This window comes from Marmota marmota, unplaced genomic scaffold (assembly GCF_001458135.2).
Source record: "Marmota marmota marmota unplaced genomic scaffold, marMar, whole genome shotgun sequence".
NCBI lineage: Eukaryota > Metazoa > Chordata > Mammalia > Rodentia > Sciuridae > Marmota > Marmota marmota.
The window spans coordinates 18,505,299-18,522,060 of NW_025999982.1; the positions used below are offsets into that span (position 1 = coordinate 18,505,299).

General features: G+C 36.1%; 1 protein-coding gene across 1 annotated transcript in view; it reads right to left on the minus strand.

Moving 5' to 3' along the window:
- The window catches only part of Pkhd1 (PKHD1 ciliary IPT domain containing fibrocystin/polyductin), a 427,258-nt gene that overhangs the window by 23,493 nt on the left and 387,003 nt on the right, over positions 1-16,762 (minus strand). Inside the window, exons 58-60 of the mRNA XM_048805732.1 lie at positions 15,577-16,594; positions 7,100-7,235; positions 5,617-5,704 (exon numbers count right to left, since the gene is read on the minus strand). Coding sequence (XP_048661689.1) covers positions 5,617-5,704; positions 7,100-7,235; positions 15,577-16,594 — 1,242 coding nt within the window. The remainder of the gene's footprint in view (positions 1-5,616; positions 5,705-7,099; positions 7,236-15,576; positions 16,595-16,762) is intronic.

The window sequence follows — 16,762 nt, forward strand, 5'->3', positions numbered from 1 at the left end:
TATTTAGAAATACATTTTTTTCTGCCACTGGGATATATAATAAAATGTCGAAGGATCTGGAAGATCCTTAAATAATTGTCTTTTGAGTATATAAATCCACTTTGGGGGGGAAAACATCTTTTTCATGAAGGAGGTTCTCCTTAGAAAAAAGCACATGAAGTTAAATGGCAGAATAAAAGAGACTAGACATATAAATAATTTTGCAGTTGCTGTTTTGTTTTTCTCCAGGAAACACTTAGAACAAGTTAGATAATCCATCCCAAATGCTTTTGGTACTATTCCTATGAAGTTAAAGAGAAATATTTCATGATGGCTTCAAGAGAAACTTTCAATCATATGAAATTGGGTGCTTTCTGTGAGATGAGCATTCTAAAAATGAAAAAATACATATGATTTTTCCCTACTTTATGATACACACACACAAAATTTGTGCATAGAAAAAACCCTCAGTCATTCCTCATACTCTCCCATCAGATCTCCTGAAAGGGACAATAGGGAGGCTACTGATCCAGGTGGGCCAACTTGCTTAAGCATGTTTAGATATTAACAGAATATAATAACAAATGGATTCATGCATCATTCTTTTTGCATGGCTCCAATATAATCCTAAGATGATCAGTGTGGATGTCCTTAAGATAATTAAGGGAACACTAGTGAAAGGTGGTATGGAAAGACAAACTATGGAATGAGGAAGAAAATATGAGTAAAGAATGATATAGGAGAAGGTAGGTATAGGTAAGGTACTGAATATGGGCAATGTGTGGATTATAAAAGACATGAAGAATTAATGAGGCATGGACTCTGATAAAGTATGAAGTGTGGGCAAAACATAAAGTATTGATAAAGGAATGAATTAGAAATAAGGAATAGAATGTGGGGAAGGCATGGAATATGGATAAAACCTAGATATGGTTAAGTTGTGGAGAAAAGGATAGAAGTAGGTAAATTTCAATAGACACATTAGAATATCTGTTGTAATACTGGAACATGATAAAGGCTGGAAATTAATATTTGATGCTGATAGATTATGATCAAAAGGGAACTTACTGTTATATCCTAAGCACTCTCTTTACCATAACACCAACACAACAAAATGGCCTTGAACAATGGCAGAATGATTCCATCAAAACCAACAGTTCAAAACTGGCTCATAACATGGTTTGAATGTTTGATTTTTCACATTGGCCAGACTTGGAGCCTTTACTTATTATCATGATTTCCTGATGATGTGGCTTATTCCTGGAAATTTGTACATAGACCATTTGGGACTCTGCTTTCATCTTCAGACTTTACTATTCGGGTTAAAAAAATGACCCAAAGCAAAAAACAAGAAGTCTGTACTATGGGTGCTATTTTTACCAATATGAGCACAAACAGGTTATGTAATTCTGCAAAGTTTAGGGGGAGATTCTCACAAAACACACAGTGTTCCCTGGGCCTGTAAAATTAAACTGTATAAAAAGAAACTGAGGAGGGTACTAGGACTTTGGAAGTTTGGAAGAAAATTATTTTTATGGGCAGGCTGAAGGGATTTGGTTTCTTAATAAATAGGTAGATAAATAGGGAATTTGCAAGCCATAATAATTGAAAGGCAACTTGAAAAGAGATGGTAGGAAAATAGTTCTAACAAGAAAACAACAAGCTTTAAACAGCAAGAGTTTTGAAGCTATGAAATGTTTAATCACAGGATGTGATTGCCTCCTCAAGAGACTTTTCAGGAGAGAGTTCTGTTCTCTGGAGTTGATGAGGTGTAGCCTTGTAGGAAACAAAATGGGATGCTAAACAACCCAAGATCCGAGACTGAATCATGAAGCCTATGTGAAGGAGAATTCATTACCTTGCAAACTTCTTCATAACAACTTCATCTCTCTCTTTCTCTCTTTTTTTTAAGACACATAGCAAAAAAAAAAAAAATGAAAGAGCAATACCCTCAAGAGAGTTAGGCGATCTGTACCAGATTAGCTGATCTGTTTTAGGTCAAAAATATCTATAGCTAGCAGATGAGACAAGATTTAGCTCTTCTGTGATGGACTTACTCCTATTCATTGTAGCATTTTATATACTTTCTGGATGTCATGTAAAGGATCTTAGACACATAGGTTGGATAGAGCAAGAAATAAATGTAGAGTTTCAGCCTATTCTTGGAAATGGACAATTTTGTAGGTAGGTTGATGTTTAGACTGGCAGATCAATCATTTCTAAGTTTGGAAAAACAATATTCCAGGCAATATAAAAACAATAGAAATGCCCATGAAGTATGTAAGAAATCTGAGTTGTGAATAATCCTTAAATTTGTATAAGGTAGGGCTAGTAGATCAATTATATGAAAGTATATTACCTTGTGTATGTGTGTGTGTATGTATACACACAAACACACACACATATATACATATATATACATATACATATGTGTGTGTGTGTGTATATATATATATATATATATATATATATATATATGCCATAGCAATTTAAAATTGCCAGTGATTCATTGGTATGAAACCTCCTTCTAACATATTACTGATAAATCTCAAAGGGCACATAATTACCATGACAGCAATAATGTTACATGAATAACCAGTGCTTAAAACCATATGTCTATAAAGAATGGTTTGTAAAACTTGACAATATTCCCCACTTTTTCCCTATGTAAATATCATGGTACTAATATAAGATTTACTTAAAACTTTTATTTCTGGTTTTTGTTGCTGTTGTTTTAACATTATTGACAGATATCTCTTAATGTGCATATTTTAAAAACATTTATTATTATTTTTGAAAAACAATAAAGCTAATACTTAGAAAGTATTTAAAATCTGAAACAGCAATAGAAATGTTTAATTTAGAGACTTGATTGGGAGTGACCCAGCTCTTGGTCTAAATTTTTCCATAGCTCTGAATTCAAACAGACAAGATAAATTCATTGGTTCTAATTTTTAAATTAGATCACCCCATAAAGATTTTTTTTTTTGAGGAGGCCTATCTGGGATAAATGTTGTGTGGATGAGGGAGGCTGCTTTCCTTTCTAGAAATATTCCCCATGACCTACCTTAAAATTTGTTTTAACCAGTTTGAGTTTGTGGAATATCTTATGAATTTTCTCACTGAAACTATGGAATAATTAAAGGGACTTAACAGGTTCATTTTTTTTTAGACTGTTAAAATCTCTGGCCTCCTGTTCAAACATCGCAGATGGCTTTAGAAAGTTCCAATGAACCATTCTGTTCCTGATTATATCCAGTTGATCTAAAATGAATTTTCCTCACCTGATGGCCAAATTTAGAATTGAACTGTGATTGTGCATGATTGGCATTTCCTCAAATGAGAAGAAAAGCACATAATCTTACTTGTGGCCAGATAAAAGCTTAAGGTCCCTGTGTAGAGAGGAAGTTTGTGCGCATGGGGAGTTTGAAGCTTTTAGGCAAAACTTATGTTGGGAGTTGAAAACTTTGGCTCATGAAATAGAAAAGACTCATAGTAGGAACAGTGATTAATAACTTGGGATAGGCTGAAGCAAGGCAACCCTTTTCACACTTTGAAACACAAACCATAACAACCAGAAGAAGAAACTTCTTTTTCCTTTTGCCTTAAAACTTAAAATCATTGTATAGGTAAAGGTAAAGGTATTTCTATACCTTTATCTAATCTGACCCAGCAAATGGGTTAGACTGACATTTTTCTGTTTCTCCTAGTCCAGTCTTTCCTATTTCAGTAAAGGAGACCAATGTCCAAACAATATATGGAGGCAAAATATAGATTTATTCTTACATCCTTGTTTCCTTTACTTCCATTACACGACACTCTGTTGATTCTACTTATAAAAGACACTCTGAAACAACATTTAGGTTTGTGTTTGTTTTTGTGCTTTGTTTTTTATTTCCATTATTTCTTGCCTGGTCTTCTCCAGTCACTGATCCCTAGACTAGTAGGTTCATCCTTATTCTCCAATCCACCCTCTAGAGCAGAGTGGGAATCAAAACATGGAAGTCACAGGTTGTTGCTGATCTGCTTAGAAGTCTCAGAGGCTTGGAATCTCACTGAGAATACAGTTCAGACCCCCCATGTGGTCTCCAGAACCCTTGGTGGTCTGGCTCCAGTCCAACTCTTTGACTTTACCACCCCCTTTATCTCCCATAGTTACTAGGTTTATTTGCCTTCTTTCTGTTTCTCAAATATATTCTTCTGGAAATATTATTTTTAATTATTTCTAATTGATGCCTATTATTACACAGAATGGTGGTTTTCATTGTGGTGTATTGCTACATGAATACATTATTTGATCAGTTTCACTTCCCAGTATTTTCTCCTACTCCTTCTCCTCCCTCCCCCTGTTCCTTTTGCTCTACCTTGTGGTCTCCCTCCTAAAACTATTTTACATGGATCACATTTGTACTGTTTTAAAACATTAAAATTCAATAATTAAACTACTTTGTAATTAGAGAAGGTGTCCTTTTTAAGCTCTAAAACAAAGACTAAACAAGTGGCACAGAAATGATCCTTGGAATTCTGAGTTCTTCATCTGTGGCAGACTACTAGGCACACCTGCAAGTACATTCTTTAATCTTTGGATATGTTGTAGTGGGATTCTTTTTGTAGATTCTATGGCCAAGAATTTAGAACTCAGAATTAATTTTTATTCAAAAACCACATTATACATGTTTGTTTCTATATGGACCTGAACCAAAAATGCACATTCCTGGTCCTCTCTAGAGAATATTTGATATAATTTGGGGGGAGCCAAGACTTCGGAATCTTCATTCCAAGTAAACCTATTTTCAATTTCATATACACAAGCTCTAAGAAAAAGAGATGGAACTGGCAGTTGTGCTGGAATTGAACAAAAGGCAAGAACAGAAACAAGACAAAGGATAGAGAGGAGGAAATGAACTCTGAGGATCAGATGCTTTTGCATTTATCAATGATTTATTCTACAGAATGTTGAGAACAAGTGTTTCTGTTCCTCATTGAAACTACATTGTACCTGGTGAATTCCATCCTGTACCAGCCCATGATACTGTACCAAACCACTACATGTCATGGAGAAAGTAGTTCATAAAAAAAAAAAAAAACTGGGGTTTGAGACCAAGCCAAAGAATCTGTGCCCTTTATTTTACACCATAGTGAGAATAAATGAATGATGCTATGAATTCCTAATGGGAACTGCTATGGCTTGGATATGGTTCAAGCGTGACAGACAAGTGTTCATGTGTTGAAATTTAATATTACTTGTGAGATATTAATAGGGTTAAAATTTAATCTGGCCATGGTGTTTAGAGTTGAAGCCTTTGGGAGGTATTTAGAATTAGATAAATCATCAGGGTAGAGTGGCCACAAATAGATACTGGTGGCTTTATAAAAGTGAGACCAGACAGACATGGACATACATGCACTCCCATCTCATGCCATGTGATGCCCTGCACTACCTCAGGCCTCTACCAGCAAGAAAGCCATCACCAGATGCAGATCCCTGAAACTCCAGAACTTTGAGCCAAATAAACCTCTATAAAAATTTCCCGCTTCAGGCATTTTGTTATAAAAACAAAACATAGACTAAGATAAAGAAAATATTTATTTTCTGTACAAAGTAATAATAGATATTTGAAAGTCACTAATACCAACCTTTTAGCACTGAATCTGATGTCCCTTCTAGGGAAGCTGAAATGATCCAAGGCTCTGAAGGGAGCCCCAAGGACTCCACTCTTCGATTCTGAAAATGGGGGGTGGAGAGAAAAAGTTGGATTCAGGAGAGTATTCTGTGAAATTATCTAAAAGAAAAGCGGATTCAGACTGAAATTTTTATTGAATATATGTTCAATAGAAATAAATGAAGGAAAACAATAAATGCTTTCTTTCTCATATTAAAAAGATACCAAAATAGCTTACTGAAAGAGAATAGAGATTATGATGGGAAAATTTGAAGCAGGACAGAAAACAGGAGAAAGGACATCTAAGTTTATAAAAGAGAAGAGTGTCATCATTAGTTTAAGGTCACTAAGAAGGGAAAGGTTAGCAGAAGGAAGAAAGAGAGAGTTGGAAGTGCTAGCCTAGATCAAAGGTGACAGGTTCCAAGTATGGACCTTAGCCCTATGTGTCAAGAGATGTACTTGTAAAGAGGAGAAAACTGATGTGGTAAACCTATTTCATTTTCCTCATAAATTTTATAAACTTAGAAAAGATGAAATACAACCAGTGGCCATGGAGCCTGAAAATAGTATTATGTACAGAAGCTTCTTGTTAATGACTTACTGAACCACATGTAGAGAGATAATTCAAAAGATAACATAGAACCATAATATATATGTGATGTCATGAGCTTTTCACTATGAGAAGACCTCTTCAGATGTAGACATTCTTCTTTGAATAGATGTTATGGTTTAGATATGAGTGTCTCCAAAAAGTTTATGTGTGAGAAAATGTAGGAAGATTCCAATGCTAAGGGGTTAAATTATGAGAGCTTCAACTCAATCAGTGGATTAATCTACTGATGTGGATTAACTGGGGAGTGGCTGGAGGAAGTGAGTCACTGGGCTGGTAGCTTTGGGGTTTATATCATGTCCTTGGTCAATGGAGCTCTCTCTGCTCCCTGGTGCCATGTCTTGAGCTGCTTTTCTCCTCTGCACTCTTCCAACATAATGTTCTGCCTCATCTCCGGCCCAGAATTATGGAGTCAGCCAACCATGGACTCAACTTCTGAAACCATGGGCCAAAACACATACTCCTCTGGATGTCTATGAACTCAGACCTCTGAAACTATGAGTGCCACATAAACTTTTCCTCCTCTAAAATTGTTCTTGTCAGGGTTTTTGGTTACAGAAATGAAAAAGCTGACTAAAAAGGAAGGCTAGATTTCAGAGAAGATATGAGAAATATGCTTCAAGAATTTTCCTGTTGGAGAAAAGTATCAGAATTTTCTTTATCCTTAATAAAATTCTGAACATTCATAGAAAATGGAAGGGAGGCAGACTGTGACTTGGAAGAAAAATGACAATAACAGTAAACAGTTTGTGTTGAAAATTTCACACGTTGGTTACTCTGCAAATGTGTATCAATGATGACAAACCTAAAACGTGTTATATAAAGTCCATTACCTGTGCAAAGTTACCTGTTCATCCAGAAAAACAAGCCGTGGCTGCATGGGCAGCTCTTTTCCCACTTCTCCATCTGAAGGCTGGACTAGCACTGAAAGAACATAGGGCCGAGTGTATATCCAGTTCTCAGTTTTGAAACTACTTGTGTTTCTAGCAGAAATAAAAACAGAATACATCCATAGTGTTACAAATATCATTGCAGTAACTCTTTTCCAAAGACATTATTACCAGTGAAAATATGTTGTTTACCCTTATTGCTGGAAAATTAATAATATACTATATAATGGCTCATTTTATATTGATATGTAAATTATATGTATATTTGATATGTATACTTAGGCATAATAAAAAGTGAACTAGGTGGGATAGGGGAGAAGCACAAACTATGCACTTATATTTTTATCATTGTGTATTAAGTTCAGCAAAAAATAAAGCCTTGGTAAAGGAAATTATCAGAGTGAATTATTTAGGGGCTGCTATAAGTTGAATAGCAGGCTATTTAACCAGCTCTCCCAGAAAACATCCTGGTTTTGTGGAGGAAAAAATACTGTGATTTGTAGTGTGTTCCAATTTCTGTGGTGTAAACATTCTCCTGACATGCTGATTCCTGGGTAACCAAGATAGTGTAACTGAAAAGAGCTGGGAAGAGATAGCCAAAAGAAAACTCCAATGCACCAGCACTTTATGCATTTAGTATCCTCACAACCACCATTTCACATTTATGTTCTCCCGGTGTGTATGCATTAAGTAGATTCCATACCTATGGCACTAATTGATTAATTTAGTGTGATTGCAAGAAGCATCTGAGGAGTATAATGCTTGGGACATTTTCTGAGCAAAAACTGTGTACCAGCTATTAAAAACTTTCCAAGTATAAACTCATTGCATTTTAAAAATGACGCTATGATATGGGTGCTTTTATTTACATTTGAGGAATAATAAGTCCAAACAACTTACGTAACTTGATAAAGGTCTTAGTTGTTGTCCACCAAGGTCTTAAGTGGTAAAGCAGTGAGATACATCACTTCTCATCTTGTTCAAGCATGTTAATTGCTGATGTTATTTAGTATTAAAATAGTTACATAATCCATGATAACTTAAACATCTTCACCCAGAATTTGAATATGTTGGATGACCAAGCTAGCTTTATTAAAAGGACACTAAACACTTACATTCCATTAAATCTATTATGTTTTAAATCACAGGCATGCAACATATATTTGACAATTAAATGAAATATACAGACACTATATAGCATACGTATCATATATATTCCCCTAACATAGCATCCTTTGTTGAGTTGCCTTAAAATCAGCCTAGACCAGATCTAATAAGGCTGTTTTATTTTGTCTCCCTTCAGTAAATATATGCAAATCACTTATTCTATTGCCCAACTTCTTCCCCTTCTTCATGTGAGGAGAAAGTATTTGCTCTCCCGAAGGGTACATGTTTGGTAAAGCTGAAGACTAGTCCTGAAAGGAGTAATAGTGGAAAAGCAAACACCACTTCGATCCATTGATCACAACATGAGGAAGTTTCTGTACGAAGTAACTCCCCTCTCCCCTGGGAACCCTAGGACAAGCAGGCAGAGTGGGCATTTGTGGTCATACCTTTGGTCACCTACCAACTAAAGTTCTGGCCTCTGTGCTAGAATCACTCCCCAGGAATTCAATTAGCTCAATCTTCATTTATTAATTTGCTTAGCCTGAGTGACTATGGGCCTTTCCCCCAACCCTTTTTTTTAAAGGGACTAATTTAAACCAGATTTTTAAAATCTGTGCCATTAATTCTATCCTTCCATAGGTCCCATGTTATTGGAAAATTTTAACATTGTTACCAGATCCTATTTCTCTCCTAACCTAGTCCTTAAAGGCTTTCTGATGAGGGGCCAGTGCAGGCAAGCAGTCTGGGTTAAAGAAACTGAGAGACCCATTAAAGATTCTGACATAAGTACATTGATGTCTGGAGACAAAGCGATGAGAAACAACTGCCTGAACACTGTAGAAAGGCCTGTCCCTGACACACTTCAAAGTTTATTGTGAGCAAACATCTCTTATTAAATGTAAACAGCATCTCACTGGAGGTCAGAGACTTGCTGCTGCAGCATATCCCAAGGTAATACCACTTTAAGCTCCACATAAACTCTTAAGCAGTTTCTATCCTAAAACCTGACCGTAGGTGGTACAGTTTTTTACGATATGTTATAATAGTGCAATAAATCTGTTAGCTTAAAATCGAATCTCCGTGGCCTTTTAGAGAAATCATCATTAAATGCAGGGTCCTGTTAATGATGCCATCCAAGTGAAATTGTTTAATCTGCTAAGGGGGTGAAAGGTCACCAAATGAATTTTTTATAATACATCAACTTGACACGCAATAGGGAAAACTGTAATAGATAAAAGCAAAGGAAAAGGGCACTGTCTTCTTCTGATAGGTCAATAGCAGCCAAGAGAGTCACTCATCCACTTTCCTTTCACGATGGGGCTCCTTTTGCATTTAATATGGACACCCAATTAATACCTCAGCACCACAGACAACCTCATTTTAGGTGACTTATAGCAATTTCTCCCCCTTCCCTGAAATGAAAGTGATCACAATACATCATAGCATTGTGCGAATTAACGTTAATTGATTCAAGTTACCAAGCAATGATGGGCCACTTATATAATCTAGGCGTTATTGGGTGCTAGAAGGGATGGAGGGAAGATTAGATTCCAGTGTCCGTTGCTGTGACGACGGGAGTCACCTGACGCCTTGTTAGACAGTTGTAAGGTTCTATTGCTGGCCCCAGTGGGGTCGTCAGTAAACTGGAGTGATGTCCAAACATCATTACACGCTGCTCCAATATTAAAGCAAAGGGATTAGCAACTTATTGCAAGCAACCTGGATTTGTCATTGTGCTGTCGTTATCCAATTTCCAACTGCTAATGTGACTGTAGCCTGCAGGCAGAAGGACCTACAGCCAAACTTTAAAAAATGGGGGAGGAAAGTTCCCTCTATCCCTCCCAGTTTTAACCACCATTTAATAGCTTCCAATATCCACTCAGGTACGTGGAAAAAAAATTTTTTCTCTCCAATGCTTAAGTGCAGGATAAAGGAGAGAGATCAAGAGAATACAGAAATTTCCCAGTTCAGAGATTACCAGTATTCATTTCAATTCTTGTTTTTAAATCTGATACATCTGAAATGTTTACCCTGAGGAGGACAGGATTATTTTTATTTGCATGGCAAACTCAGCAAACAGATAAATCCTATTGGTGAAAAACTAACTCCAGTCAAAACCAAGTGTGGTGGGATGAGGGTGGAGATCAGGAAAAGGAAGCCTTCCTCTTCAGCCTTCTCAAAGCTACTAGTCAGGTTCCTTGAAAGAACCTATTTTGATTAAATGATCAGGGTGTCCTGAGAATTTTTGTTCTTTTTTGCTTAAAATAGATTAAAGGGTACTGGGACAGAGCACTCACCTAGCATGTATGAGGCACTAGGTTCTGTCCTTAGTACCACATAAAGATAAACAAAATAAAGGCATTCTGTCCATCTTCAACTATGAAAGTTAAAAATAAAATAGATTAGAGAAGGCAGAATAGTCTCTAGCATGAGGGGACTTAAATTCAATAGGAGTCTAGATGATACTATACCCTGGGGGGAAAAAGTAAGTCCCCTACTCAACTGTGCAGGACAAACATGTTAGTCCTCCTGTTATGTACACTGTTCAAGGCACCGTGAGATACAGGAAGATAAATAAAACAGCATGACCTCTGCCCCTCAGGAATGCTCTCCTTTATAGTTTGTAAGACAAAAATAACTTTCCTGGCTCTCCTTCTGAATTGATGCATACCATTTTACTTCCATTCCATGAGACTCATGCTCCCCATTAAACCCACTCAGGCTTCCTCAGAAGCTGTCAACTCCCAGGAGAGAAGATGTGCCTTATAATCTGACAGTTTTCTTTGGGCGCTATGGTGCAGTGGTTTTGAGCCTGGAACATTATAGGCACCCAATATTTTTCACTATAGTAATCCTGACAGCTCAGTGCCAATTGTGTTCTTCCTGTTCTCAGGTCACTATTGACTATGGAAAGCCACCACCCATTCTGGCCTGGCCAGTTTCAAGTTCTGATGAGCCACTCAAGCAGTGTGCTTACTGCTCTGCTATAGTATTTTTGATTAAACTCTTGTGATTCCTTTCCATTGCTCATTTAAAATTGAGATTTGAGGCAACCTAGGTGTAAACCGCACTGTGTTAGGAATATATAAAGACATGGAATAAATTTGGTATGTCTTCAATAATATCAATTAAAACATTAAGTTTAGGAAACAAAAGTGAAGTATTGTAATTGGTAAATGATTTGAAATAATATTTTATAATAAACCTAACAAATATTTTATCAAGAATGGAAACTATAACTGAATTTTAAAGATCTTACAAAAATATTCAAAATCTCCTGTTTATATTGGGAGACTATAACAGTCACAGTCTGGCCAGGAAAAGCAGAAACCACTCAAGGTTTTTCTAAGGAAGAGATTTGATATAAGGTATTATTTACATAGGACTGTCAGAATAATAGAGATGCCATTAAGTTTACATTTCACTATTTGTCATAAATATCAAATGATCATTTATTGTGAATGAAACTGTATTAGGAACTCTTGGGAATACAGCAGTAAGTTGAAACCTTGACTACTGAATAAATATAAAAATGAAAATAAATTCAAGTCAGTTTTATGGAAAACTATACTAGTGGTTAAGCTGGTTCATATTCAATTAATGATTTTTTTTTGTAAGAAAGATAGAATGACGTTAATATATTCTAATGAACTAGCTGAATAAATGTTTTTTACCCCTCCACTAAAAACGATCTATATTTTATAGAATCCATATAATAGTTTGAACATAATAGCTATTAAAATAATGTTTGGAGAATTAAAAAAAAACACCAAAATGTAGCATTTCATGAGTCTATTGCAGTTACTTATAAATTTGCCATGTGTGCACAAAAATCTTAACTTATTTGATTTTTAGGTAGTGTGATTCAATTTTGGAATTAGAATCTCAAATACATGAAAGCAGGGAATCGCTGGATGCAGACATGTCAGCAGCAGCAAAAGATTACAATTAACATCCTGTTCGCAAGGAAAATAGAAAATAAAAGATGTAAACTGCAGAACAAGAATCAAAGATTTAGTGTTCTGAGACCATTTAGTATAAGACCAATAGTCCCCAAGGGCATTATTGCAGAAACAGTGCTGTGAAATAAATGATAGTTTTAATGATAACCATGAATCATCAATAAAAGTGTGAATGTTCTCTGTTATTTCCCATTTAATAAGGCTGGATGTTATGTAATGTGTCTTTTTTTTTTTTTTTAGTTTTAGTTGAAGACTTTTTAAAATGCTGCTAGTAATTAAAGGAACAACTTTTAATTGTTTAGAAAACTTGTTTATGCAGAACTTAAGGCCACAAATATGAAACAGTATTACAATAATTTTGTCATTCACCTAACTTAATGAAGTAGTGAATTTACTCTGTAGGGAAAAGATGATATAGCATCAAAATACTCTGCAGTGGTAAGGTCATGGCTTTGCAATGAGGAAATGGCAACACAGGATTATCTTCCAGGACAAAGTTTCTACCAATCTTGAAAGCTAATCCTCTTGTGTTGAAAACTCTGCCTTGCATACTTCAAGTAGCTGTTTCCTAGAAGCAGGTGCCTGGGTTGCAGAAATAAATACAGAATAAAAAATGCAGAATAAAAACCTGAACTGATATCAGTTAACTGGCATCACCTATTGACTCTCCTAGTTTTCTTCTCTGTTCTAAGGCAATTTAAAAGTGTACTTCTTATGTAGAAGAGGGGAACTTAAAAAGCCACTAATGTGATAAATACACACACATACACACACACCCACAAACACACAGATGTAATCTCCCACATTGTCATTATCCCTTTCATGGACCCACAGCTGTTTTCTGGGTCCATGGTTCATGATAATGTCACAATCAAAGAGCTTTATGCTTTGCAGCATAACGGAATACCACAACTTAGAATTACACCAGTGTATTATTCATTAGGGAATGGGTGAGAATCTAAATAGGCTCAGCTGAGTTCCATGCACTTGAAGAGGATCTCAGGAAGAATCCAGTTCCAAACCCATTCTGGGTATCAGCAGAATTCATCCCTTGAGGCTGTAGAACTGAGGTCCCTGTCTGCTCACTAGTGGTCAAGCAATGTCCACTGTCTCCTCATAGAGTCTACCTACCATACTTTTCACATGTCCTCTTCCACCTTAAAAGCAGTGACTCATAAGACCTTCTCACACTTCAAAGGCTCTGCTTTCCTCTTCTGCTATTTTTGACCACAGGAGAAAGCTCTCCTTTTTTAAGGGTCGTGTGCTTGGTTGAGACAACTTTGATAATCCAGAATATTCTCCCTATTTTATAGCTTATGGTCAACTCTGCCAAATACCAAATATACATATTTCTCTCCCACAAAGCCAAAGTTGGTACCTTCTGGAAAGTAAGCAGCATGCTCCTGGAAATGCAGCAATCCAATATGGCCTCATTTTTTGAAATTTCCAAAGCCCCATTAGATTAACAAGAATGAATCTCTGGAGAACATACATGGTACTTTTCCAGGAAGGACTGGTTGCTGGACTCATTTCTGCTGTCTCAAGGTCAATTCATTAGCTTGTCAATGGCTCTCCAGTGAGTTGAATGGAAGTCTCCACTGACACTGATCAAAGCTGAAGGAAACAAAGCTGGCCTTGGGGCCTGCAAGGCTGGGGGGCTGTACTTACCATATTAGGCAACTCCTAGGAGTTAAGAAACCTTGCTAATTCTCTTTCAATTGCATAGAACATGGGTTTCTCATTCTGCAAAGATTTGTTCAGACATGCTTAAAACGCAGACTTTATCTTCAGAAGATTTACTTTTTGAATTATGTCTAGGAAACCTCTCTTAAAATACCAGAGAAATAGAAAGAAATGGAGGATATAACACATTCCAACAGAAAATCAATGCTACAATATACACGTTCAGTAGTTTCTTATTAAATCAGAAATATCTGAGTCAAAAGTGAAAACATGGGGACTATGGTGAATGGTGGGTGAAAAAGTAAAAGTGATCTTTTTCTCTGATGCTCTCTCAATTCCTCGTGATGGAATGATATGCTGCATTCTATGTGGGTGTGTACCTGACTGGTGTCAGACCCAATATCTGCAGGAATTCCTCAGATGTACCTTGATTGTTCTACCCATTGACTTTTCTCTTTCCAGCTAAGGATCGAATATTCACCGAGTAGTTTTATACAAAAATCAAAATCAGTCATTTTGGAATGATGACCTATGAGGACAGGTCAGAACTATAATTCTAAGTAAAATCAAGCAATGGGCTGAATGAGGTACACATGCCTATAATATACTTACAGTAACTCAGTGAGACCTAAATAAAATTATGGTAAAGGAAAGAAAAAAATTAAGCATAAGCTAAGATGTATTACTTATAAAATTTTTTGGATTCCTAATATTTCATGTACAATATAGTAACATCACTAATAAGGTAAAAGTTTGATGGCTGGCAAAAATATTCAAGATTTAATAGCTTGAGCAATCATAAACTATAAGTACTTTTTAATTCTAAGCTAACAATTTCCAATTTCCTTCAAATACACCAGATTGGGGGGGGAACAAAAACAAACAAACAAAAATTGCTTCAGCTTCTTTTCACTGAAAAAGAACACCTATCTCCATTTTAAAGACACAGTACAAAAATGCTAAGCATCATTCAGATAGGTCACCCTGTGCATAAAAAGGCAATGAATGTATTTGTGAATAGACCTGTGAGTGTGAAGCAGTCACTCTTTTTGGTTCTCCTTTTTGTTCAATTCTAGAGAACCCCAAACACATAGAAGATGGTTGTTTACAAATAAATACTATCCATTGAATATTAATTGCTTATTTATTAGCACTACCAAAAAGTGACAAAAGTAGCAAAAGAATTACTTTTTCACCTTAGCAACCCCAGAGACTAGCCCCTTGCTTAAATTTATTATATGAATAAGTAAGTGAGCAAATTAACTGAAAATAAGTTGCTTCAGAAAAACATTTTTTATATACTTTTACTTTAAGTTACCAAAATAAAATGTCTTTCAATGCCTGTAAAATAGAAAAATCATGAAGAATGTGGATTGAATAATGAATTTCAAAATTGATAGTTTAATCTTTAAATGACTTTTTGAGCTTTTATTCTCATCTTTAAAACACAGCCAGATTATGTGACTCAGTGTAAGTAGGTTGACATTCGCAATTACGTGTCAATGTGAATCAAGAAATCAGTCTTCAGGTAAGGTATTAGGGAGTGAAACTAATCAAATTATATTTTTATATATACACAAGTTAGCCACAATGAAACACACCATTATCTATAATTAATAATCACCAAAAAATGCTTTAAGAAAGATCAGCCCTGATTCTGATATTATTATGTTAGTACTTACCCATACCCAATGACTCCTCCTTTTGATTGAGTCACCACTAATGCCCCAAAAGTCATATTCAGAATATTCTGCAGCACTCCAGTCTGTTGAGCAGTGATGACTTGGCGAGCCAACTTCTGTAATTTGCTACTTGATAAGGATGGGATCAGTTCAGAGCTCCTTACTTTTGGCAGATCACCAATTTCAATGATGATCACTTTTGAGATAGTTTCCATAGTGGCTGGTGGTAAGATTGTGTCTGAGCTCATTTCCATGAGAGTTCTACGCTGACCAACTCTTCTATAATGACTGGCACAGGTCACAGTTGGGCAATTGCGCTTTCTTTTGGCTCTACTGTCAGCAATGGTCTTTAAGGTCCCTTCATTGCCAGGCATCTCATGAGTAAATCTGATTTGGTTTTTATCAATCTGTAGGAAGTTAGTTAGTTTCTCAAGCATCACTGTTTCCCAGCCTTTTTCTAGGACTGAAATTGTCACAGTGAAGGCCAAATAAATGGAAAGCCCTGTGCGTATTTCAATGGGCTCCTCTCCTTGCAGGACAACATACAAGAGGTTATCCATGATGTTGAAATAGTTGGCACCAATAGGCTCATCCAGCAATGAGGAAACTGATTGCACTAGGGTAGGTGGAATAAAATTTTCTCCTAAGAAAATGTGAGGTCTCTGGAGCTCATGGTAAAATACAGCCAAAAGAAACTTAGAGGTACTTTTGTTTCCCAATAGGTGAAAACGTAAAACTTGAGGAGTCTGATCTACAAAGCAGACCTTGGTGATTTGCCTGATGGGTAAAATGGTATAGAAAGTGGATACAGGCCTAGGGGTAGAGCAGAGGGTATTGGCATTTACACTACTAAATACATCAACAAAACCACTAGTAACAGATACAACTGGATATACATTCTGGATTGCCCAAGTGATATCAACATTTTCAATAATTAGGAGTACTTGGTCAGACTGTTTGCACATAAAGCCTTGTATCAATGCTCGGTAAGTACATTTCTGTTCTTCTCTATATGTACCTATAAAACAAAGAAAAATAAGTGACACATGAGCCATGATCACTCAAAGATGATCTGCAATCCATCACTCCCATTCTCTGTAACTTCCTGAAATATCTATTGAACATCTAAGAGTGCTGGATTGAGAGTACAAAGATTTTTTTTTTTTTTTTTTTGGTTTTTTTTTTT